The sequence below is a fragment of the Chiroxiphia lanceolata genome, chromosome 7, assembly GCF_009829145.1.
Source record: "Chiroxiphia lanceolata isolate bChiLan1 chromosome 7, bChiLan1.pri, whole genome shotgun sequence".
In the NCBI taxonomy this organism is placed as follows: Eukaryota; Metazoa; Chordata; class Aves; order Passeriformes; family Pipridae; genus Chiroxiphia; species Chiroxiphia lanceolata.
Window position 1 is genome coordinate 33,186,094 of NC_045643.1, and position 25,204 is coordinate 33,211,297.

At 41.2% G+C, this 25,204-nt stretch overlaps 3 protein-coding genes across 9 annotated transcripts in view; 1 reads left to right on the top strand and 2 right to left on the bottom strand.

Moving 5' to 3' along the window:
* The window catches only part of MAP3K19 (mitogen-activated protein kinase kinase kinase 19), a 19,745-nt gene extending 18,003 nt beyond the window's left edge, over positions 1 to 1,742 (bottom strand). For 3 of the 4 annotated variants that reach the window (XM_032693436.1, XM_032693435.1, XM_032693433.1), the window contains exons 1-2: positions 810 to 1,383; positions 354 to 634 (exon numbers count right to left, since the gene is read on the bottom strand). The gene's annotated coding sequence lies outside the window, so the exon portion shown is untranslated. Of the gene's footprint in view, positions 1 to 353; positions 635 to 809; positions 1,384 to 1,629 lie in introns of those variants that run through there. The other variant, XM_032693434.1, reaches the window with a different exon arrangement.
* RAB3GAP1 (RAB3 GTPase activating protein catalytic subunit 1) lies at positions 1,487 to 24,340 on the top strand. Of its 4 annotated transcripts, XM_032693439.1 has the most exons (25): positions 1,487 to 1,539; positions 1,655 to 1,710; positions 2,534 to 2,609; positions 3,866 to 3,998; positions 4,236 to 4,314; positions 4,961 to 5,080; positions 5,700 to 5,865; positions 6,605 to 6,704; positions 9,114 to 9,195; positions 9,735 to 9,803; positions 10,481 to 10,554; positions 11,270 to 11,362; positions 12,780 to 12,949; positions 13,255 to 13,353; positions 13,676 to 13,848; positions 14,832 to 14,886; positions 15,172 to 15,537; positions 16,598 to 16,735; positions 17,987 to 18,214; positions 18,682 to 18,778; positions 18,862 to 18,965; positions 19,075 to 19,190; positions 20,091 to 20,193; positions 21,725 to 21,745; positions 23,113 to 24,340. In XM_032693439.1, the coding sequence occupies exons 1-25, from the start codon at positions 1,522 to 1,524 to the stop codon at positions 23,347 to 23,349; spliced, it is 2,973 nt and encodes a 990-aa protein (XP_032549330.1). In that variant the 5' UTR covers positions 1,487 to 1,521; the 3' UTR covers positions 23,350 to 24,340. The 4 variants fall into 4 exon arrangements, with proteins under 4 accessions (XP_032549330.1, XP_032549332.1, XP_032549334.1 ...); XM_032693441.1 differs by lacking the exon at positions 21,725 to 21,745; XM_032693442.1 differs by lacking the exon at positions 2,534 to 2,609 and having other exon boundaries at positions 1,521 to 1,539.
* Positions 24,338 to 25,204, bottom strand: part of ZRANB3 (zinc finger RANBP2-type containing 3) — a 44,412-nt gene continuing 43,545 nt past the window's right edge. Inside the window, exon 22 of the mRNA XM_032693438.1 lies at positions 24,338 to 25,195. The gene's annotated coding sequence lies outside the window, so the exon portion shown is untranslated. The remainder of the gene's footprint in view (positions 25,196 to 25,204) is intronic.

The window sequence follows — 25,204 nt, forward strand, 5'->3', positions numbered from 1 at the left end:
TATATGATATCTGAGAAATGTGTGCTATTTTATAACTATATACAGCCAGACATCAGACAGTACTATCATTCTTGGTTTACAGAAGAGGAAACAAAGAAAAATGGAATGACCTATAGCTACCTTTGACTCATCTATGATCAAGATCATCCAATGAACTGTGCAAAAGTAGTTTAGAAGCACTCTTGATTTCTCATTCCCATGGATAATCCATCAAAATGTTCATCCCGTTATATTAGTCTAGTAAGAGTCAGACGGTGAACTTCTCCAAACTCTGCACTTTTTTTTGGATGCACAAAGCCCACTTCAAAATAATAACTGAGGAGGTTCTGTAAAAAGGCACAAACAAATCTTACCTGGTGCTTCAGTAGCAAAAAGCGAAAGAGGCACAGCAACCTAAAGAGAAGTTATAAAGCATTTTCAGCTCACAGCCGCCTTCCTTTGCTGGCCAGCGAGGAATTCAACAGCGATTACACACTTTTGGATTCGACTTTCGGCGTCCTTTCCTGACTGCGGAGCTCACAGGCTCTTCTTTCTGCAGGCGACACGAGGCTTTTGAGTTTACACGGTGTTGCCGAGGTAACCTCTCCGGGGGGTATTTTACTTGGAGAAGGTTAACTCAAAGAGCAGCAGTGACCTGTGAAAACAAACACGGCCGAGCTAAACGGTGTCGCCGTTTAAGCTCTAATCACAGGGCAGCTCTCCCAGCACGCAAAACGAAACCCTACTCCTGTCTTCTATTTGTCTTTTCTTTAATGTTTTAATACTTTATCTGTTCCTACATCATTTTAAGTTCGCATTCAGTCCCTCACCTCGACGCTCTCTGCTACTCTTGAGTATTTTTAAACTCGTTTCTGTTAGCCGTAAATAGAAGACTTTAAGGATATTTCCTCTTTCTTTTTTTTTTTTTTTTAAGTAGCAGACTGTTAAGAGGGAAGAAAGCATAAGAAAGGTACGGTAGGGCTCAGGCTGAGCTGAAAGGGTGTTTAAGAGAGATGGTTTACTGGATGCCAGAAGCACTTGGCCGCCGTCCCCCGGGACACGGCTGCGGGGAGGCACAAGCGAGGGGGAGGCTTTGGACTAGGCGGGAGCAGGGACACGAACCCTGGGGACAGCAGCCCCCGGCCGGCCGACCAGGGCCGTGTTACTGGTGCACCTGCGGGTACCCGGCACACCCGGCTGCTCCTGACGGAGCCGGAGGGTCTGCGGGAGCAGCCCCCTCCGCAGTGAGGCGACCGCGGACATCTGACAGCGCCCATGAGAGGCTGAGCCAGCCAGGAAGGGGGGATGCGGGGAGGGGAGCCCGGGACGGGGGGAGGCAAGAGCAGAGCTCTGAGGGAGCCCCGCCGGGAAGAGCTGTGAGGGGGAGCCTGGGCTGGACGGGCTGTGAGGAGCACCCGGGCTGTGAAGGAGCCCGGACTGGACACGCTGTGAGAGGGAGCCGGGATGAGCTGTGAGGGGGAGCCGCCCTCCGCCGCTTTCCCGGCAGCCTCCGCGCCTGCGGCGGCCTGGCCGCGTCGCAAGATGGCGGCGGACAGTGAAGTGAGTGTTTATCCTGCTCCTCCCGCTCCTCTCTCCTCCTCTCTGCCTCCCCCGCTCTCACCGGTCTCTCTCTCCGGTTTCCCCTCTCACCGCCTCTCCCGCTCTCTCCCCGCAGCCCGAGTCGGAGGTGTTTGAGATCACGGACTTCACCACCGCCTCCGAGTGGGAGAGGTAGGTGCCGCCGCGCCTCTCGCTCACCGCGGGGGTGACGCGGGGACTCCGCCGTGCCCGGCCCGGCCCGGCCGCTCCCGCCGGGAGGAGCCGGGACCCCCCGGCACGGCCGCTCTCGGCACCTGGGAGCACCCGGCGGCTCCCGGAGCCGCGTCCCGACTGTGCCACGTCCGGCTCAGGCCGCGCCCGAGGGTGGTGAAGACGCTCCAGTCGAGCTGTTTCTGAACTTAGTGAAAGGCCCAGGTTAACATCTGTTTGCAAGGGATTAAAATATACATTCAGAAGGTTTATACGTTTTTTAAGTCGATGCCTCATTATTAAAATAGTCATCTGGTAGCTGAATCCTTTAAAAGTTAGCAGAACGATGTACAGATCTAAGGTGAATAATGCTCTTGCATTCTTAATGTTATATTTTTTTAAAACGCTTTTTATGTTTATGGTAGAGACAGATGTTAAGTGTAGCGTATAATTGTCTCAAATGTTTATTTATCTGTGAGCAGTGAAACAAGACCATATGTTAAATACCAGAAAAAGAAAACGGTGAGATTCTTTATAAACACTCAAAAGGTGGTCATAGCAGTTGCTAAGAGTAACTATAATCTGAAATGTAAGCGTAGGAGGTCTGTTTTATTTGTACAAGGAAGCAATTGTTCTGGTTTTATTGTTTTACTTCTTGTTGTGGGTTTTTTTGTTATTTGTTTGTTCTTTGGGGTTTTTTAAAGAGTTCCGTAGTAGGACAACAAATTGCCTGCTTTTGAGCAGATGAATTTTAATACAAGTTCAGCATTCAGTAAATATTAATGCCTTTTCCCCTCCCTAATAGATTTATTTCAAAAGTAGAAGAAGTATTGAATGACTGGAAACTTATTGGGGTTTCTTCAGGCAAACCTCTAGAAAAGGTCAGTTACGGCTTTTGAGTTTTCTTTTAGAATTTGAATTGCTAACTAGTCATTCATACGTACATTTCATCTATTGCTGTTTTCTTAGGTGTGGCAGATAATGATTTTTATTAGGGAATGTCTCTTGTAAAAGTGCCAATTTGACAGTTGCTGTAAATTTACTGATGGGCCGTCTGCCAAACAGGCTGTTTGTTGATAAAGCTGAATCTTCATATAGGACTTAGTGATTTTTTAATTTTATTTTCAATTTGAATCTGGAAAAATGATGGAAGCTGCTGTAAATTCTTAAGGGATCTTTTCCCCCTGCCTTGTGCTTTTGTCACACCTCATGTACTTGTGGCTGAGGTTTGCACAGTGCTATGAGTGACTCAGAATGTTTCATAGATTGGAGAGATTTTTTTCAGAGTCTAATTAGAGCCTTTGTGGTGCTTTCTCAGTCCTGTAAAATGCAGAGGAAATTGCTAAGCTCTTCTGCATACCCGTGCAAACAAATTCAGCTGTTCCAGACGGAAGGGCTGCTGTGTTTCCAGAGGAATTCAATAATTCTTGATTTTAGCCAGGGTACAGAGCATTCAGAATAAAAACTTATGTTATCTAATGAACTAATTTTACACCTTAGCTGTCTGTGTGTTCCTACATGTCTTGTTTGCTAGACCAGACCTCTCGTAATACCCTTTACAGATCAGAGCGTTGTCCAAGTTGCTTTGTTTTAGCAGCAGCACAGAATTCTCTATAGTTATGCTGATTTTGTTGGAATCTCCTATGCTGTATTTATGTTTAAAAATGAATTATCCTTACAGAATTTTTGCAAATCAAAGATTAAAAAAATAATTTGTTAATGGAAGTATATTCAAAGTAAATATCAAGGTAATATTTGCACAGATTGGTTTAGGTGTAGTCTCAGATGAGAAACTTTTGTCTCTGGCAAAACTGAGGGTGCATATACTTAAGATGCATAGTAACACATGAGGATATATTTCTGTCCCTTTATTGCTGTATAATTCTGAAGATTTCTCAGGGAGATATCTGATCCTTGGAATAAATGTGATTATCAACAACATGGATTTTAGCATTCAACTGCCTTTATAATGAAGTGCTTTGAGCATTGTTTTTTTGAAATTAAATCATGCTTAGCTATTTATGAATAAATATTTGGCAGTAGAAAAACATAAATAAACATTGTTGATCATGTAGGTAATATACTAATGAATGTTAACCTAAATTTGTTGACAAAATAGTATATTTTTTGTATGCAGGGTATATACACCACAGGGACATGGGAAGAGAAATCAGATGAAATCTCATTTGCGGACTTCAAATTCTCAGTTACTCACCATTATCTTGTACAAGAACCCAGTGACAAAGATGGGAAAGAAGAGCTGGCAGAAGGTACCTGCTAGTTCCCTCACATACCTGTAAGGATATGACAAAAGGCAGTGTCAGAATGTGGAATTCACAGTGTGTTGATTTGCTTCTGAGTGAGATTTTGTGAGATCTGATGGGTGTGATCTAACATTTCTGCTTTTAGTATGCTTTGCATTCACACAATGCTAATCTAAGCAATTTGCAAGTGAGCTGGATGGATGCTGATGATCTTATATATGGATTTTTTTTTTTTTTTCACAGATGCCCTTCCCCTGCCAATGCAGGACTTGCTGTGCATGAACAATGACTTCCCCCCTCGAGCTCACTGCCTGGTGAGATGGTATGTACCTTGCCTCTTGTCTGTAATGCAAACCAGCACAGCAATTGAGAAATCTCTGATGCTGGCACAAGCACTTGTATATTTGTTTTTCAATTGAAAGTTAAAGCTTAAGGAAAATGATTCTTCACACAGGAAAGGAGTGCAAAAAAAGGCCTATCTTTACTTTTGTTTTTTGTCCCCCAAGACTTTTGTCTCAGTTTCATATATCAACCAAGTTTTTATATATGTGGTATTTAGGTACATTCTTAAAAAGGAAAGCTGCAACACCTTAAGAAACAGCAACTATGTTCTTAGTAATGCAAATCTTTAACACATTATAACATTGTTCTAGAGATTGTTTTTGTGTATAAACGGTTTCAGTTGTTATAAAGTAAAAAGCCTCAGGACTGATAGACCTGGAAGTCCTCACAATCAAACACTTTACAGGGTTTGAGTGTTGTTGAGCTCAGATGGTTTGTGATTTTGGACTGTGCAGCACTCCCTGCCCACTCAGTTCTTGACCTCTCTGACAGAGGTACTCACATCAAATCAGATTCCACAGTCTCTTGGTGACAATTAGGTTATTCAGGTCACAGTGTTTCTAAAAATTCTGTTTCAGCTGGCTTGCTGAAGACCAGAAATGTGCTCTCTTTTTGTCTTTCTCAAGGTATGGCTTACGGGAGTTTGTGGTGATTGCTCCTGCTGCAAATAATGAGGCCGTTGTGAGTGAATCCAAGTGTAACCTTTTGCTGAGTTCCATTTCCATTGCGTTGGGGAACACTGGCTGGTAGGTGAAAGCATTTCTTACCTTTTCACATGTCCAGGTAAAACTGTAGCATGCTGCATTTGTGAGGAAAAAGCGTTAAATTGTTAACAAAATACATTCAGAGTTTGTTGGATTTGCACTTTAATACTGTTAGAGAAAGATTAAAAAATTTTCCATGGAGATTTTAAAAAGATTGATTCAATGTGTTGTTTATATTAATTTTTGTTTAAAAACCTTAAATGCTTTCAGAAGCTGCTAGAAGTTGTTGGAAAAATAACTTATAGAAAATATAGAAACAGTAGAAAATATAACTTATGGAGGAGGATTTCATCCCGATGTGTGATAACAGTAACTTCCTGATCTTCCTCAAAAATTATTTAGACTGAAAATTAGGTAACTGAAGTCATGGATATGGCTGTGACTGTGACATGACAATTTGTTAGGCATTCTCTTTGATGATGACATTAATAGCATTTTTCTTTGATTCCTTGTCAAGTGTTTTAAAGTGCGTTTCACTAAGAGAAAATATATTCCAAAGAATATGAAATGATGCTGAAATTATGCTAAAATATTTAGCTAGTTTTAAAGACTACAAGACAGCATGACACCTTAAATGATCTGAAATATTCATGTTTTGCAGTCAGGTACCACTGTTCGTGCAGATACACCAGAAATGGCGCCGGATGTACGTCGGGGAATGTCAGGGCCCGGGAGTCCGGACTGACTTCGAAATGGTCCATCTGCGCAAGGTGCCCAGCCAGTACACTCACTTATCAGGGCTGCTGGAGATCTTCAAAACCAAGATTGTAAGTGCAGCTGAATGGATGAAACTGAGATTAGGAATAATTATTTTATTACCTGGATGCTTGTAGATTCACCGGTATCTGACCATGAAGAGTGACAGTTGGTGTGCGTTTGGTTCCTGGGTGTTACCACCTTCCACATTTAATTTTCACTGGGATGTGAAATAATGTGTCTGTTTTACAGTTTCCTTGTAACAACTCTTTTCCCCATGGCCCAAACAAACTCCATTTTATTATTGGCAAGGAGAAGGGAGGGTTGGGGTGGGTTTTTATTCTGATACTTTGTAGCTCCCCAAGCTGAGAGGGAAGAACACCACTCTAGGATGTGAGGAAACTGAGAGGGCTGCTTGTTTACGGAGTGGTATGGCTGCCTGCAGCACTACACAACCAGTATTGGTAGTAAGCAATTTGAGCAAAACACTGAGGAGAAAAATCCTTAATGAAAACCTGATGCATTCTGGGTCAGAGTTACTTGAATTACCAGCTAAATGGAGCATACAAATGTCTTATGCATTTTATCTGTGATTGTCGTGTTTAGCAATGGCTTTACCAGTAATCACAGAATCATTACGGTTGGAAAAGACCTCCAGGTTCATCAAGTCCAACCTTCAAATACTTGGGGTGTTGCAGTTCTGCTAAAATTAGCTCTCATACAAGCTATCGTGACTTATTTATGTCCAAGCCCTGGAGTGTTTGAGAGGATATACTCTTTATATTGAATTTCTTCTCTGGTATTTTGAAGGGGTGCCCTCTAACACCACTGCCTCCCGTTAGCATGGCTATCCGGCTGACCTACGTGCTCCAGGACTGGCAGCAGTACTTCTGGCCTCAGCAGCCACCAGGTAGGAGATCCCTGTCCTCAGAATAACATGTTTTAAGACAGTCAGTGCTCTTGGTGTATCTTGCCAGAAGAATGAAAACATTTTCTGCGTGAGTAGGAAAGGCTTCGGTTTCAACCGAGTCCAGTCCCACTCCCTGTGCTGGGCTCTCAGGCTTAAAGCTCCTCTGAAATCATGTCTGTGCCTCATGGTTGGGACAGGTGTTTTGGGTAGGGCTGTGCCTAGAAACATGGGGTTTTGTTAGCATTTAGAGATGCAATGATACTTCTAAAATGGTAGTATATATGTGAAGTGAAAAAGGTGACTGAATCGGAAATGTTTAGATTCAGGTTCTGGTAGTTGCTAATACTTCATGGGAGTATTTGCCAATTATTTCTGTAAAGTACCTTTTTTTAATACCTCACTATCTATATTAGCCATGGGAAAAGCAGAAAGTGTTATATGGACCTCACATGAGGTAAAAGTTTGGATTTTTGTTGTTATTGTTTACAGAGTGTTGGATAAGCCAAGCAGTTGGTTTATGTACTTTTTTTATTGCATGAATAACTTCTGATCAAGTCTTTTATTGTAGTAGTCTTGTATGAGTGGAAAAAGGGGAAAAGTAATATATAGTCTTGAATTTAAAGTACACACACCAGACTTTATAAGTTTATACCATAGCGATGCTGTTTAGGAAAAACAGAGGTAGTTACTCACTTGGTACTCCCAAAGTGATCTCTCATATTGTTGCTTGATAGTGACACTGTCTTCCTTGGGTATCAAGGATTTGTTTTTAACAGACCTATTTCTATATAGGTAGCATCAAAAAATAAATAATAAATTTCTCCTGGCTCAGAGGTAAACAAACCTATAGGAAGAAGGTAAATGTTAGTTCCTCCTTAACATAAATTTTATTAGTGATGTGGTGTTTTAGGTACAAAGTGGTGGAGCACTTGAAATGCCCAAGTTCTTTTCTTGACTTGGTAGTGGTTTTACATAACAAGGTTAAAGTATTTAGGGCAGCATTTAGAGAGTGGGAACTCTGTGTGGCCTTGGTCTGCTTATTTAATTGTTTGACTTTCCTTTGCTTAAAAAGAAAATACGCTAATGAAAGGTATGTTTTGAAGAAGTCTGTAGTGAGGCTGATTCTGTGTGCTTTGTAGCTAAGGAATGTATGTTGAACATACGTTTGAGGAGAGTCCTACTCTTTAGGGAGAGAAAATCGGTGCTGTTTTAAATTATAGTTTCCCTCTTCCAGTAAACCACGGTTACCTAAAGAACTTGGGAAATGAATTCTACAGATTTTATTCTTTTATTGTTTCTGCAGACACAGGAATCTATTCTTTGTGGTGTCTCTCTGCCTTGCTGTAGTTACTCACTGAGTCAGGATCCCTGGTTTGTGATGGATGAGTTGTACTACTTTGATCATATTTCTAGATTTGAGCCGTTGGAATAACTTCTCCTTTAGAGGGTTCTGATTAAGGGGGCCAGTGTCAGTGTGTTGCAGAGACTGGAGACAGTCAATATAATTTTTATTGCTGTTGCTATGTGCAGTTGTGGTTTTATGGTCACTGTGAAGAACTAGACCTGTAACTTACTACTGTCACTCAATTAGCTCTTCTCAAATAAAAGGAATTTAAATGTGTCTTTTATCTTCTCTGAAGAAGAAATTATGTAATTAAGTGATCCAAATACTTTATCTGTTCTAATACCTCACTTGTTTTGTATATAAACAGTTTTCCAGATGCATTTAAAATGACAGATCAGATGCTGTAATAGCATTATTATAACGGCATTACAGTGCATTATTATCCATTCAAGTTTCTGTTCAGTGAAGGCTGTCTGGTTTTGATTTATGTATTTGAAGAATATAACATGGGAAGTGTCTGAGGATGTTGGGAGGCATCTTTAAGTACATGGGATTACAAGGAATCTCCCAGGTAATTTGATTAAGTCCTTAGCTGTAGGAGACATAATCGTCTTTTCACAAAATTGTCAACATTTTAAAACTAGTTGTTTTTTCACTCTGCGAGTTGCTCTTCTGGAGTCTTCCTTTACTGCTTGGAGCTGATTTGCTGCCCAAATATTTTTATGGCATTTCTGTGTCTGTCTGTTCCTGTGTCAACATTGAATCTTTAAGTCTGTCTTTACAGCTCTCATCTTTGCCTGTGTGAAGGGAATAGCCTTCCCTCAACATGAATTACGAGAATTTTATCTGTCTTTTTGAATGTCCTGTTGCATGATTACTTCCCAGTTTCTGTTGGAAGCAATTACTTTGTGTGCTAGGATTGTGTTTTCAATGCTCAGTCACCCTGGTTGCTCAGCTGTTCTCTGGTCATCTACATGCTACAGTCTTTACTGTGAAATTAAGATGAGATGTTGCTTCAAATATTCTACAAATTCCACATGGAAAATGTATTGACTTTTCTTCAGATATAGATGCCCTAGTTGGGGGAGAAGTTGGAGGCCTTGAATTTGGGAAGTTACCATTTGGTGCCTGTGAGGATCCTATTAGGTAAGCAAGAGTTCAGAAAGCTGTTTTATAACTTCCTTAATGGAGGGCTTATAGGTACATTATTTCAAATTTTAGCTTTGCCCACCTACCACTTTGGATGTCCCTAACAGATATATAATTATTCCAGTACATCAAGAACATGGTTTAATAGCAAACGAGACCATTTGCAAAATTGTCTGATGGTACTCAGAGCTGAAGGTCTGCTCAAATCAAGTCTTGCACCATAAACTTCTAGAGTACTCTATTTATCTCTGAAATTATTATGTTGAAATATAACTTAACTGAAGATAAACCTTAAAAATTATGTGCCTTTGTTCAGGGGTTGGACTTGCTCTCATCCATGACATTTGTAGAAGACTTAAATTGAGCAAGTCTGCAAACTGAGTTGTTCCAATGTGTCCCCTTCTGAACACCCCATCACCCTCAGCAAATCCAGGAGTTATTTGGATGTATTAGACAGTGTTCAGTGCTGTAGGCAGTTCAGGAAAGTTGAACATGTTCTGCCAGCACTGAAAGACTGAAATCTTACTTTGTTTCAGTGAGCTCCATTTAGCTACTACCTGGCCCCACCTGGCAGAGGGCATAATTGTGGACAATGATGTGTATTCGTAAGTATTTTGTCTGAATTGCAAATATCTAGAAATGTACTTTATTTAACTACTGCGTTTTAGTGACATCTAAAACACTGTGTGTGGCTTTGTGTGTGCAAAAGAACTCCTTTTGAGGAGTGGTAAGGTCAGCTGATGGAACATCTCATTTGAGAAAACACCTTCTTTTTAAATGCATGCTGTGTGAGAAAATATTATTGTATTGTAATCTCAACAGAACACACACCTCTCTTTTTGAGCATGTTCTCGTGTTAGACTTGAAAATTGTTTCTTGGAAAAGATAATAATGGAGTGTGGAAAGCAAAAAGAATTCACTGATTGACATCCCTCTCCCAAAAACTGTCATCCAGGTTTTATGCTAGAGAGAAATAAACCATGTTGGGTTTCTTCCTTCTTTCTTAATTAATGCAGAAATGAGTTTTCAACATTAATACACTTCAAAAGAAGACAATTTAGTTCTAACTGAATTTTTCTTGTGTGTCATGTACCTACATGAGAACAGGGACTCTTGCTTGCATTTCAGAGTGTTTGTCATGTTCTCCTGTGTAATGTGGTGCATATTGTGGCTTCCATGGCCTCACTGGCTATCACAATACATTTACTGAGAATTTGATACTCATCTCTTGCAAACTTATGGTGACAACATGGCCCTTAGTTTGTTTTGGTTTGTTTTTAAGGGACCTGGATCCTATGCAAGCCCCGCAATGGTCTGTGAGAGTCAGAAAAGCAGATAACCCTCAGTGTCTACTGGGTAAGACATCAGAATTTCCTGTCTTCCCTTAGGGCTTTTAAGCTACTGAGTTGTGAAGTCAGGGTTGAATTGATGACTGCCTGATGACCTCTGTTTCCTCATTCCCTGTATTTTTTGAGTGGACAGTATTTGGGGCTTCCTTTTCAAGAACACAAACTTTGCAAAACCATGAGTTTCTGTTGTAGGTTACTCTGTGTCTGTGTACCATGAACTTCACTGCTGTTCTTATTTCGTCATGTTCCAGAGAACAAGAATTTTCTCTGTGTGTTCTCTGAAAATTTAGATTTCCTGGAATCTTTCAATTTTATTAAGTGCTTTCTGCATATATCCATCTGCTTAGCTTGATCACTCTATTTGACAGGGAGGATTAGTATGTCTGAAGAGCTGTACTCTCCTGTCTCTTCTTACCTTTAAGCTTGTAGGGAAAAGGGCTTCAAAACTTTCAAAGTTTCATCTTGCTTTGGGTGAAGAAGTGGATTCGACTGCAGGCAGAGCTGTGCTCTGGAGAGGTAGTTGATGCCTGCCTAGGTGTGCATTTTCCTAAGCTTTAATTATGATGTGGTTTAAAGATATTTGTGCTTCAGAACAAATTACCATGTTCTTTCAGATGAAAAGATAAAAATTACTGTCCTTTGGGCATAATTTTGAGAGTTACCTTATTGTTCAGTGAGATTTTTAACTGAGTAGCAATTGAGAGACTTTATTTCTCTGCCAGGTGACTTCCTTACCGAATTCTTCAAGCTCTGCCGTCGGAAGGAGTCGACTGATGAGATCCTTGGGAGATCTGCATTTGAAGAGGAAGGAAAAGGTAAAACTAAAATCCTGTTGATTTGTGTTACTTGCTTCTAATTGTTTCCTGTTATTTTACCTTCCGTATCCCCTTTTCTTGACTTAAGATCGATTGCTATTTATACTTACAACTCCTATGGATTTTCTGTCATACTGGGGATTTTCTGGCCAGTACTACATGGTGAAATTTCTCAAGAATTCTAGGCAAGCTTAGCTCCCAAAGTCCCAGAGGACAATTACCTCTGTTATAGTTGTGTATGTGTCTTTTCACTGGAACACAAAAGCTTAAAATTTGACTATAAATGTACAAGAGTTGGGTTTGAGCACACATCAAACATATTTGTCTGTATTATGTCTTTTTGTTTTTTCCACTTTTTTTTTTCCTTTTTGATGTACTCTGTAATACATGTTTAACAGCAAGTTTAAAAAACCTTTAATCTGTTTGAAAGGCTTTGCCATCATTCTCTCCATTTTAAGGAATTTTTAGGGAAAAAAAACCAAAATAAAAAAAAAAACTCCCCAGTTGTCTGAGCAGCAGGTCAGACTTTATCCCAACTGTATAGATACTGACATCTTTTTGATGCCTCTGTCCCTTTCTTTTGCTTTTCTTGCTATATGTAGTGAACATTCCCTTCCTTCCTGCTGCTTGTCACCTTTGCTTCCCTTCAAATATGGCTTATAATGTATTTTCTTTGGTTATACTTGATCTTAATTTTGAAGGAGCTCACCAGTCAGCTTAAAAAGGTGTTAGACTGAGTAGGGGGCTTGACATAGTCTCTTTAGCTCTTCTTAGCTCAATTTTCTTGCAAGGTTTACCAAGATGAGCATTTTCAGGCTGCTGGTAATTATTCACTTCAATTTATCTGCCCTCTCTCTAACAAGATTGATTCAGTTTGTTGTTAGAGACATTCTAAAGCTCACCAGCAGCAACTCTGGAAAAAATCTTCTGATTTGAGAAGTTTATCTGGGGATTCTAAAACAGAATTATGCTTACACCATGTAAGGTCAGGTATATAGTGATTAATACAGGGTTTCTTAAGGCTTATCTAAAGCTTTAGCGTAGGCTTGAGCTGCCTTTTGTTACCTACAGTGTATTCATTGGTATCATATGTGAACAAGGTTTAAACATGGACTCTTCAGCAGCCTTTTGTGATGCTCTGATAGTGACTGTCTGCAGACAGCTCAGTCTAGACTTTAGTTGGTAGATTAAATCCAGGGCAGTCTGTGACTCCTTTGTGACTTGTTCTGCTGTTTATATTTGCTGACAGTGAGTATCAGGATGGAACCTGACAGCATAGAGTGTACCTCTGGTTAACAAGGGGCTAAAATTCAGTACAAGATAAAAAGGCTGGATAAGACAGGTGAACTTTTAAAGAGAGATGGTCAAGTGTTTGTGGGTTTTGTTTTGTTCTAATTGCTTTTATTTTATTTTGTAGAGGTTGCTGACATTACCCATGCCTTGTCCAAGCTCACAGAGCCAGCACCAGTCCCAATCCATAAATTATCAGTCACAAATATGGTTCACAGTGCAAAGAAAAAAATCCGCAAGCACAGAGGTGTGGACGAGTCGCCTTTAAACAATGACGTGCTGAACACCATTCTACTGGTAAGTGACTCTTGGTGCATGTGAAATTCAGGTAGAACATGCACTGATGCATTTGGTTTATAGTCCATAGCAGATTTAAAGGTGTCTGATATCAGTTCCATTACTTCACTTGCAATTATCAACTTGAAACAGCCTGAGTTGTTACAAGTCTGTGCAATATAAGTGGACTGAAAACAAACTCTCAAGTCTGCCAACAGTTTAGTTATAGAGATTGCTGGTATGTAGCCAGCAGTACCTTTAGGGATAAAGTGGGAAAAGCAGGAAAACCATACTGATGGAAGGTTAATTTTTTTTTTTTCTTTAAGTTCTTGTTTCCTGATGCTGCTGACAAACTTGCAGATGGATTTGAAAGCAGAGCCAACACTTCAGCAGGAAACAATCCTCCTCCAGAGAATGAAGATTATGTAAGTTTTACTGGCTGACACTCAGGAGAGAGAAAGCAGTTTTGACTGTGTGTGTTCATACAGACTTTGCTGTGGTTGCCCTACATTTTGTAATAGGTAACTTTTGGAAAGAGGAACTTATCTTGTTGGAATCTCTAAGTAAAAGTAGTGATCGTTTCTTTTTCCTTGTAATTTCCTTTTCTTCCAAAGACTGTAATTTTTGATATCTTATACTTACAGGCTTAAAATGTGGTTAACCACTTGTACTGCTAAAGAGATTACATAGTTTGGGAAAAAATACCATTGTTCCTGTATTTCTTGCTTTCTTTTGTTTTTTGCCTAGAATCTCTTCAGTCAGTTTAAATCTGCTCCCTCTGACAGTCTGACCTACAAATTAGCTCTGTGTCTTTGTATGATAAACTTCTACCATGGAGGAGTAAAAGGGGTGGCACATCTTTGGCAAGAGTTTGTGTTGGAAATGCGCTACAGATGGGAGAACAACTACCTCATTCCAGGGTAAGATTTGCTTTTATTGCTTTTGTTGTAGAAAATGTTCTTTGTTCCAGGAAGAGAGTCCACTGTGAATTTGAAACATACTGGTTTGGGTTTTTTAATTGCAAATCCTATCCTTTATTTTTATTACCCTACTTCCTTAGTGCAAGAAAGGGCAGGGAGTAGAAAAGCATCTGTGCCCTCCTTTGAAAATTTCAAGATGTCTGTGGAAGTTCAGCTTAGAGATCCCTCCACTGTGTGAATGAGGGTGGGTAAAAAAAGGAATGCTTGGCTCCCAGTTCATCTATTAGAGAAACATGAAGGAGCTGATACAGGGAGAAGCACCTTTGCTTTGTGGTGTAGTTTCAACCACTTCTCTGAGGAAGCTGTTCCAAGTTCCTGCCTTTTCAGGTATTCCAACCCTTCCAACCTTTGTCTGCTGCAGCAGAGCTTGTTGCAGACCTACTGAAGGGCTCTGTGAAGATCAGGTATCAATGCAGAGCAATAATATATCCTACTTTTGGGGTTGTGGTTTCTTGGTTTCTTGTGGTTGGTTTGTTTGGGTTTTTTTGTTAATGGGGTGAACTGGCCATTTATTCACTGATTTGTATTTTGAAATGGTTACACTACCAGATAAAATAGAATTAAAATACATAGCAATCACTTCAACTTATTGCAGTTTTAAAGCAAGTCAAAGATGCTTAATTTCTGTTTGTAAACAGTTACCCTTTTAACTTCCAAAGGGAAAACTGACCAGGAAATGCAGGGTGTCTCTCTCGTACTAGTGTGAATGACCTCTGAGCTTCTAAAATGACCTCTAGGAAATAAATATAGTTTAAATTCTGGACTTGTCTCCTGAGACTATGGAAGAGCTGTGTAGTTGAAATGGTGGGGGTGGGTTTAATGTGGGTATTTCCCCCTCTTTTAGATTTCATATGATTTAAGACCACATGTGTGAAAGATTCAACTTTATAATTGATAATGGTTACACTTCTACCTTTTGTTAGATTAGCTAATGGCTCTCCAGATCTGAGATGTTGTTTACTGCATCAGAAACTCCAGGTAAATATCCCAAATTTAAGAATGATTTTTCTCCTAAGGAAACTGTCAACATTAAAGCAGTTATTAGCTAAATATATTGTTGTTGTAGATTTAGTTATACTTGTATTTTTGGGTGTGGAATTCATTTGTTGGGAAAAATCTTTGTTATAGCAACAAGTTCAATGGAGTTGTTATCTTTTAGAATTGTAAGGTGTTTTCAGGGATTCTCCAAGTTTTTCTATATGACTGTTTCTGTAAGAGAACTAATTACTAAGCAATTATTTTTTTGTTCCTTTAACTTGCTAGATGTTAAATTGTTGCATTGAAAGGAAGAAAGCAAGAGATGAGGGGAAAAGGGGGAGCATGTCTGATCGTTCACCTGGGGCTTCTGGTGATGGCACAAAAGGAGCAGAACACTCTGCAGATAACCCTGATAAGGAAAAGGAATTTGGCAAGTCTTGGGAATCATGGAGTGACAGTGAAGATGAATTTTTTGAATGTCTAAGTGACACAGAAGACCTCAAAGGAAATGGACAGGAAAATGGAAAGAAAGGAGGAGCAAAAGAAGGCAACAAAGAGCCTGTGAACTTAAAACCAGAAGGTCGTCTGCATCCACACGGGAAGCTGATGCTGCTGCATCCTGGAGAGCCTCTCTACGTTCCAATAACACAGGTCAGGGAGCAAGAGCTGAGCCAGATGTGCAGCACAGCTCTCACACAACAGGGCTCCTACCTGGGATTGTGAAACTGGGTATATTTGCAGGTTACAGCCTTATCTGTTGTTAAAATCCTGAGTGTTTTTCATTTTTAAAACTCGATGAGGCCGTTAAGCTGAAATCTCACGTGCTCCTTGTTTTATTTGAGAGTGAGTCTCCTTACCAAATTTCACTCCAAACAAGTTTTTTAAGTAAGAATTAAGCTGTCTTGCCTACCTTAAATTTGGGGTGTTCTAATTACTAGTTCCTGAGGCATCTTCCATCCCCTCCTTACTTTCTTTCCTGCCACCATGGAGATTTCTAGCTGACTGAGCAGAATAAGGACCAGTTTTGCTGCTATGTTTTTTCTTTTCTTCTTTAATTTCTCTGCTCATATCTAAAAGACCAGAGTCATCAGTTTTGGTGCCTTTCTCTACAGCAGGTATATCAGCGAACAGCTAGAAATGTTCCCTGGCACCCCCAGGCTTTCCTGCAGGGTGACTGGGGACGAAATAGGCAGCAGTGGTGCCACAGGAAGCAGTTTGTAACCAGCCATGCATGAAGAGTACAGTGTTTTTCTTTCTCTTGAGAGAAATTATTTTTAATTAATGTTGCTTTGCTTGGGTAAAACATATGAGCAGAGCGTAGCCAGGCAAACTGGTCTCAATTAATTATGTGGTGACACTATCAAAGGCAAAAATTCTGTGTTGCTCTTAGTTCGATTTTAATCCATCTCAACAAAATAGTGTCAGTCAAACACTTGCCAGAGTTCATTTGGATTTTGGTGTTTTAACAATATATCCTTATATCATTCATTCATTCTCAGGTTATTTTCTGTTTAGGTTCTCTTTGTTAGTATCATATGCACACGCACAGCTTGGCTGAACAGTTTAAACAGTAGAAAGTTCTGATTATTTCCCTTGAGTACAAATGAAGCAGAATGGACTTCTGGTGATAGGGAGCTTTTCCCTTCTCCTTCCTTGCGAAGGGCTTAGCTGAGGAGAGGCTGTCTGTAACCTGTCTTTTTCCATGTTGCAGGAACCAGCACCCATGACTGAGGATTTGCTGGAGGAGCAGTCTGAGGTGCTGGCAAAGCTGGGAACCTCAGCAGAAGGTGCTCACCTCCGGGCACGGATGCAGAGTGCCTGTCTGCTCTCAGACATGGAGTCTTTTAAGGTACTGCTGCTTGGAGAATTCTGTGAGACTGCTTTCCTCTTAATTAAACTGTCCCTCTTGCTTATGTTGAGCAATTTTGAAGGGTTTTCTCACAAGTTTCTTTTTTTCTCCACAAAACAGTTTCAAAATAATTTCAAGCTGAAAATAAAACCCTACTGCTAAAACTCTTGGGACACATCAAAATCTGTGACAATGTAACATCCCAGTAAATTTGCACAATGTCTGTGAGAAAGGAAAAAACAGAAAACATACAGTTGATAAATTGGGAATTAAAGCAGTTGTTCATCAGATTGGGACTGGACTAGCTGTGGTTTTGGGCAGTTTGTCCCATTTTGAGCTCTGCAGAGGGAGCTAAGAGCACATACACTGCTGTCATCAGAGGAGCTGAAAGCTAAAAGGATTAGAGATTTTGTAATGAAATAGCTATATATGTATTTTAATTATTGCAATGTTCATAATAAAAGCATACAGATGTACTGTAGAGCATGTATAACATATCAACATCAGTTATTAGCAGTGAGTCATGGCATATTAGGTATATGTAGAAGTTTTATTTCTATGGTCCAAATGATCTGAAAACTCAAAAATATAGAACCATAATTTGAAGCACAAGTGCACTCTTGATAGGTACATTGAATAGTGAACTGAGTTTCCCTTTATGTTCTGGATATGAATGTATTTATTAGTGTTGACATTGCATCTATGAAAAATGAAGCTATTTTTATTTGGGGCAGATTTTTTTTTTTAATTTCCTTTGTAAAAGAGGAAGAAAAGGTAATTTTTTTCACTGGAGTGTTAAAAGCTGGAAAGTCAGTGCTGAAAGCATATTTATGCAGCCCAGTGATTCTTTTAGGCTTGGGCTGTTTTCCTCCAGGTCTTTAATGGTATAAGCTTATACCTAAAGGAATTTGTGAAAATTCCTGTTTATTATGTGTATCAGGTACCAGGTGGAAGTTTAACTGAACAGTGTAATTTTTGAGCTGATGAATGTACATTTTGTGAGTGATAAGAAAGGGTTTTTTTGTTGTTGATGATGTGGGTTTTACCCCTTGCCATTGTCTTGGTTAATGCTTTATTCCCTCACCCTCCCAGGTCTCTGTCCTACTGTACAGTTTGATACCTGTGGACAGAATTCCCTGAGTGTTGTCTCCTCTGCTGTGGTCTACCCACTAAACCACACTGTGTTTCCTACCCAGGCTATCATTGTTACAGGATTTTCAGGAACGAATTTTCTCTGCTCTCCTCACTCAGGCAGCGAATCCCGGCTGTTGCCTGGAGGACTTTGTGAGGTGGTACTCCCCTCGGGATTACATCGAGGAGGAGGTGGTGGATGAGAAGGGGAATAAAATCATCAAGGGTGAGCTGAGCGCCCGGATGAAGATTCCCAGCAACATGTGGGTGGAGGCCTGGGAGACGGCAAAGCCCATCCCAGCGCGGAGGCAGAAGAGACTCTTCGATGACACCAGGGAGGCAGAGAAGGTGAGAGCTCAGTGCTGGTGACATCTGACCTGTAATGCTACAGGTAATGCCCTTCCTCCTTCCTCCTGCAACACTGAAACACGGATTGGTCCTTGCACTATGTCCTTGGAGTTACTGAACTGCTCTGTGCATGGCTGAGGGTTAGTTGGAAATTCCTGCTGCCCTACAACAGCGTGTGAAGTACTTAAAGTAATGAGTGTGTGCAACATGACTCCACAGACTGTGTTACTGAGGTGGTACTTTGAATTATTAGTAAGTAAACCAGATTTTTACCTGCATGTATGTGTTAGGAACACTTTAGTTTCCTAACACATAATTATTTTAGTTTCATTCTAACCTGTTGGGACTGGATTGATGTAAAACTACCTACCAAGTCTTGTCTTACAGAAGTGTTCTGTTCTTTCCTCTTTCCTTATCTTTGGGAAGTAGTTTTGATCACTAATATATTAAGTTTTCTAATGTTGTAGGTGCTTCATTACCTTGCAGTTCAGAAACCAGCTGACCTTGCAAGGCACCTCCTGCCTTGCATCATCCATGCAGCTGTACTCAAGGTAAAGGATGAAGGTAAATAATGTTTAATAAATTAGGATGTGTAATAAATTAGCAGTGATGCAATAATTACAATTTTGGTTCTTTCCTTCTAACAGAAGCAGTAGAAGATATCTCTTCAGTCAAGAAGATAATCAAGCAGATAATATCTCATTCCAGCAAAGTACTACGGTTCCCCAATCCAGAGGACAAGAAGTTGGAAGTAAGGCTTTTGTACTGGCTGGGGCTGAAAACCTGATAGACTTTTGCACTGTTCATGGGAGTGCTGAAACCCCATGTTTTTAATTTTCACTTCTGTCCAACTCTTGCAGGAGATCATCGCTCAGATTATGAGTGTGGAAGCGATCATTGCCAGGGCAAGGTCTCTGAAAGCAAAATTTGGTGTAGAGAAGTGTGAAAATGAGGAGGAGAAAGAAGATCTACAAAGGTGACCAATGACTTCTTTTGTTTTTCCTCTGATGCCCTTTTTTTGTACTTTCAAAATTTAGGACAGATGGATACAGAAATACTAAGGAATCATTTTTAGGTGTCCCTGTCCTGAGACTATGGATGTTGTGTAGATACCCTAAATGCTCCTCTAAATGAGCAGCTCTTTGAAAACATATGATACAGGTTATTTTACTGGAGTTTGGTTCTATCTTGATAGTACTGGGGATTTCATCTGCTTTTTGTGTATGTAAAAGGTGTATTTGGTGAATTCTGTCACAACAGAGGTAAAAGTAGGACTAGAAATTTAGTATTTTCTATAAATATTATGGAATGAAATACTCCCCTCCAAAGTTATATTTTCTTGTTCTTGTCTCCTTACTGATGTGAAACCAGTCACTGAGGAGCTGTGAATGGGAAATGACAAGGCAGTTTCCTTGCATCACTGCCTGCTGGCAGATTATTTACTTAGTGCTCAAGATGACTAATAAGTCATGTTGAAAAAATCCACATTAGCTTGTTGCTGCTGTGCTGGGAGGAAGAGATGATGTTTTTGTAGGATGTGTTGGGGGTTCAGGGGTGTGATGTGTGACCAAAGCATTATCTTTGTGCTCAAAAATATCCATCACATGGTGTGTGGCCAACACCATGAAGGTATTTTGTGTAGAATTAACACCTCTGCATTAGGAGCCTGAGTTCCATTCTTAGATAACTGAGAGGAGATTTTTTTCCTCAGACTTTCAGAATGGAGAACTGAGAGTAGCTACCAGTTCTCACCCTGTGCAAATGATGCTCAGTGGAGGCCTCCTGCCAGGAAACAGCTCTGGGGTTTGGATTAGCAAACCGGATACAGCCACGGATTAAACGTTCCCTTTTTCTTTGTAATAATTTGTTCCACCAGATTTGTAAACTGTCTCCTGGAGCAGCCAGAGGTGTCAGTTGTGGGTGCAGGAAGAGGACCTGCTGGCAGCATCATTCACAAGCTGTTTGTGAATGCTCAGAGGGTAAGAGGGAGCTCTGGGTTGCTTTACAGACACTTGTGATTTAAGCAGAATGAAGCAATTACTTATCTTATGATGCCGGTGTATTTTGTCTGCATACGTGCATATGTTGTCATAAATGTGCTTGAGGTGTTTTTTGTGATGTTCAACATGATTTTGGCAATAACAGAACCTTGCAAGACAAAGGAAGAGTCAGTGATCTGGGATGTTAAACAATTGAAGCCAGCTGGGTAGACAGAGGTGTCATTAATGGCTGATGTACTTCAAATGGTAACCAGTAATGCTGTTATGGCACAGATTTCTGTCTCAGCAAGAACAATCAAGTGTTGATTGTTTCACATAGGAATGTAGAGAAACAGGTCAAAATATTAAATATTTTAGAAGGAGTAACTTTTTAGACTGGGGATACTTGGAATATACTTGGAATACTCAAGACTACTTCTGTGGAAAGTGGCATGCTGAGAAAGTGTCAACTCTTTTTCAGTAGGAGTCTACATTTAGTTACTTATTGCCAGTGTTGCATCTGTTTTCTGGAGCCCCTTCTCTTGCTGATATCGATGCAAATATTGCCTTTTTATCTGAAGCAGTGTTTGTAATAATAAGCCTTAAAGTATTGATTTCCAAACCTCATGGACTGCAGTCACCCTTCAGTTTGTCAGAATTACACCTGCTCATAGCATCAAGTTTTCTAACTAAAATTTAACTACAGTGGTAATAGCAAGGTAGCACAGTATTGCAGACACTTAGAGCCTGAAATTCCATTTGGGAATAATTGCTGGGAAAACATTGTGATTGGGTGTTAAACACTTCTAAGGTATGGATGATTTTGTAATAAACTGTATTTTGCAACACAGCATAAAAAGGACCATTCTGAAAACAGACCGTGGTTAGTGTGAGGGATGAAAATCAGAGCATTTATTTTATCCTTCCAGCCTCTAGGAAAGATCTAGTTTGAAATCTCAACATGCCAAGCAGCCTGACTTACAGCCCCTCCTGTAAAGCCCAAGGCTGTGCCCTGTCAGTGCCTGCACACGTGTGCACTTGCCTCTTTAACACTGAGGCAGGGTTTTCAAAGCCAGCAGGTTTCTAGGTTAATGTTTGATAATAACGTGTGCACATTTCTAGGGCTTTGTTTCTTTTGAAACACCAGTAACTAAAGCAGGGTTACAGATACTTCCCCCAGTAGCTGGTCACTGTTAATTAGGATGTCTTAGGGCGACAGGAGCCAACTTGTGACGACCCCCCATTTGTGTTTGATCTCCCATGAGCTATTTGGGTAGAGAGCTGTTTGGTAAATAGAAGTTGAATGAATTCCTTGTTCATTACCTTTTGGTCCTGGACTCCTCTCTGAGTTGTGTTTAATGTGTTATGTTCTCAAATTTTCTCAGGAAAATTCTGATAGCCAGTGCATGCTCTTGGAAGTAGAGTGCATGATGTCTCTTAAACCTACAGTCTCCTAACCTCTTGTAAGTCATCTCTGACTTGCCTTTGTTTCTGTCTTTCATCACTGGTTCTTTTCTCATCCCTTTCCAAGCTGACTGAATCTTCTGATGAGGTAACCAACTTTGTCCCTCCTTTCCCACTCATCTTCCCAAGCTGCATAGAGTTGAACCTTCTGGTAGAGATAGTAGAACAGCTAGATTTAGTTTGTACTGTTGTTCACATATTAAGCATAAAAATAACTTCGTGTTTCCAGAATGGTTTTTCTGCATTGACAGACTTTATTTCTAGAGCATAATAACAGGTAGTGAAAAGAGAGTGAAATCTTCAATAATAAAAAAAACCAAAACAACCCCCCCAAAAACAACAACAACAACAAAACCCAAAAAACCAAAACCCCTCCCAAAACAAACAAACAAAAACCCAAACAAAAACATTTCTTCAAGTGAATACTGATGTTTTCTGATGCTGAAATATGTGGCCATTCTTTATATTCTCTGTTGCCATCACTATTTGTTTGTTGAGCAGACAGGTGTTTTGGGGGGATGGACAGTCCCTGGATTTTGCATTCTTGATACCAGGACTTACTGAAACTATGGAACGTTTTGGACAGTGATATCTGGGGAAGAACTGGGGTAATTCCATAAAGTGTAGCACAGGGTTTGCTAGAGCTGTTTTTGTGGGAACAAGTGGTGCTTGTCCATGGTGAATTCTGTGGCACAAACTGCAGGGGCAAGTGGTGCCAGGCTCCCCCAGCTCCGGGGAGTGAGTGTGGGTGAGGGTGGGGAGCAGAGGGGCAGCTCAGAGGGACCGTGAGGGTCATCCAGAGGGTTCTGCCATACCTCAGTGACAGTGCCAAGCTGGAGCTGTGCCTGCTGAAATTGGGCAGGACCCTGTTGGGGTACTGGTGGGTGTGTGTGTGTCCAGAGATATATGTGACTCTAGGGAATGTTTACTGGGCAGGCCAGCCCTTGTTCCAGTGTCCAGGGTCAGTGTTGCTGTTCACTGCCCGAGGCAATGAGCACCGGTGGAGGTGGTGTAGATCCTCCCTTGTTCTGCACTGCACTCCCAACATGAACAGCACCCACCACAGCCGTGTGTGTCTGAAGAGGCAGGTGACTGTCAGGACCACAGTAGTGGCATAGATGATTTTGGAGAGGAGGGTGATCTGGCCTCCATAGGGAGCTGAGAGAGAGCCCTGCCTGAGGAGGAGCCGTTTCCACTGCTCACAACCCTCACTCACACTGCCAGAACATCAGGAGCTTAATCCGGGCTGAGCTTCACCACCCACACGTGCAGGTTCTTCCATCTGGTTACGTGCGCTTTGTTTCTCGGCATCCCATTAGCGCCCCGCTCTGCGTGCACGTAAAGCCTCCTGACGTGTTGCCATTTCTGATCTTCCTCTGCCTCTCTTCAGAAATATTTTGTGAGTCCCGTTAGGCAGCAGCCGTGCCTGTCACTGTGCCTGTGCTCTCTCCCAAGGTTTCGACTGTTCCACCGCTGGAGGAGGAGCTGCGGCGCTCGGGCTGTGCGGAGGATCGCAGGCAGGGGGTGCAGTCGGAGTTCCCTCCGCCCACGGGCCGGGAGGTGATCCTGCGCTCGGCCGTGCCCCGGCCCGCGCCCTACTCCAAGGCGCTGCCGCAGCGCATGTACAGCGTCCTCACCAGGGAGGATTTCCGCCTGGCGGGGGCCTTCTCCGCCGACACCACCTTCTTCTGAGCCACCGGCCCCGACCATCTTCCGCGTCCTCACAGCAGCGCGGGGCTCACGTCCCGCGGGAAGGGAAGGAATGCTGCAGATGGACCGGCTGTGCTGAGGGGACACCGCGTGCACCATTCCCAAGGACTGGGGTTGGCAGCCTTGAGGGATGTCTGCAGCAACTCACCTTGGAGGTTTGGAACGGCTTCACAAGTAGTTTCAGTCACATCTTCGGGAAAGAAAATGTAGCAACCTCCTCCTTTCTGCCCAAAGGGAGCATCTTTTCTTTTCTTTGCATTAGCTTGGTTAATTATGGACGTGAATGGGCTGTGTGCAAATATTCATGTTGAAATTCCTGCAGAATGTGCTGCTCTACACTTCTGGATCAAACTTTATCAAGTGACATTAGTCTAACTAAATTGATATATAAACATAAGTAATTTATATTTATTGCTAATCATAATTACAGAGCCCAGTATGTTTTGGTTAATCACTAAATTTCAAGTACTTCTAAAATATCCTTATTTTTATTTAAAGTATACAGTACACTCTAGTTCATGCCAAGCCCTCCTGGCATTGCAGTCGTTGTCCAAAAAGATCTTGTCCCTTCTCCCAAATAGAAATAATGACATTTGGGGCTAGAACTGGACAGTGAGCCTGAGAGCTGGCACTGATGGTTTGGGGTACTTTATCCCCTTCCCTGGTGCAAGGGCCAAAGTTGTGTGAAATGACAGCTGCAGAGGTGTTTCACTGTGAGCAACTTGCTGGTATTTCCAGAGGCTGTTTGCCTGCCCCGTGTCTTTGCTGTGAGGATGGAACATTCTGTCACCTGCTGGCCCCTCACCCCACTGGTACCATCAGACACCGACGTGTTCGTGCCAATGTTGCTTCACAGTGACCTTCATGTGTTTAATGAGAATCAGCAAAAAATCAGCACCACTTTACACAATGAAATGTACAAACAGCTACAGTATTGTGGACATTACTCAATAAATACGAATTTATTATTGGCTCTCAGTATTCCCGTGCTTTTCCATTCCCTCCTTGCATGATCTGACCCAGGAAGGACATTGTTTATGACTGTGACTACATGATGTGTAGAGAGTTGAGTTCTGCTGACAGTAGGGTCCCAGGTGTTGCCCTAAAGCTCCTTGGAGGGGACAGGGGTCAGAGTGTTTTCTTCAGATAAAGCTCTAGCAAGTAGAAATGCATTTTCAGGATGAAGAGTTAATTTTCTTCAAGGAAAGTATTGTCACGGAATTTGTTCTCTGGATTGTTTGTGTGAGAGAAATTCCTCTGGCCAAGGGGTAAGATAAAGACCAATGTAGCTGCTGTTTAAACGTGTAGCTTCTTTAAAAGAAAGTGCTCTGGGCTAATTACTGATTAAGTGAGTTTTAACTTAAGTGTCTTCCCTGATCCTCTTGGTTTCCTCCTCTCTAATGAAATTTTACACTGCAGTGTGGGCTCTTGTAAAGGCTGTATAAACTTAAAAATCCCTCACACTTAGTTCCCAGGCTATTCTTACTTGGTCCTTTAAACTGCTGGAGAGATGATTCCTTTATTATACTCAGGCACCACAAACATCATCCAGCATTTTTTTCAGGCTGTTACCTAAAGGTGTCTTTATTACCTGAAAGCATCTTCGCTGGAAATGTCCAGTGAGTTTGGCTCTACAGAAAATGGTGCAGTTATGCAACTACCTTGTCTTAAACATTCTTTTTCTCAGTAAAAGATTTATAACTTCTAAGAATTTTTCTGAGCAGCATAACTTTACAGCTTATTTTAACTAGATGTAGTTGAAATTTCAGCCACGTCCTTTCTGGAGATGTTCTTTATGAGCTTACAACTGCCTTCCAGCATTCAAGGGGGGAGGAGA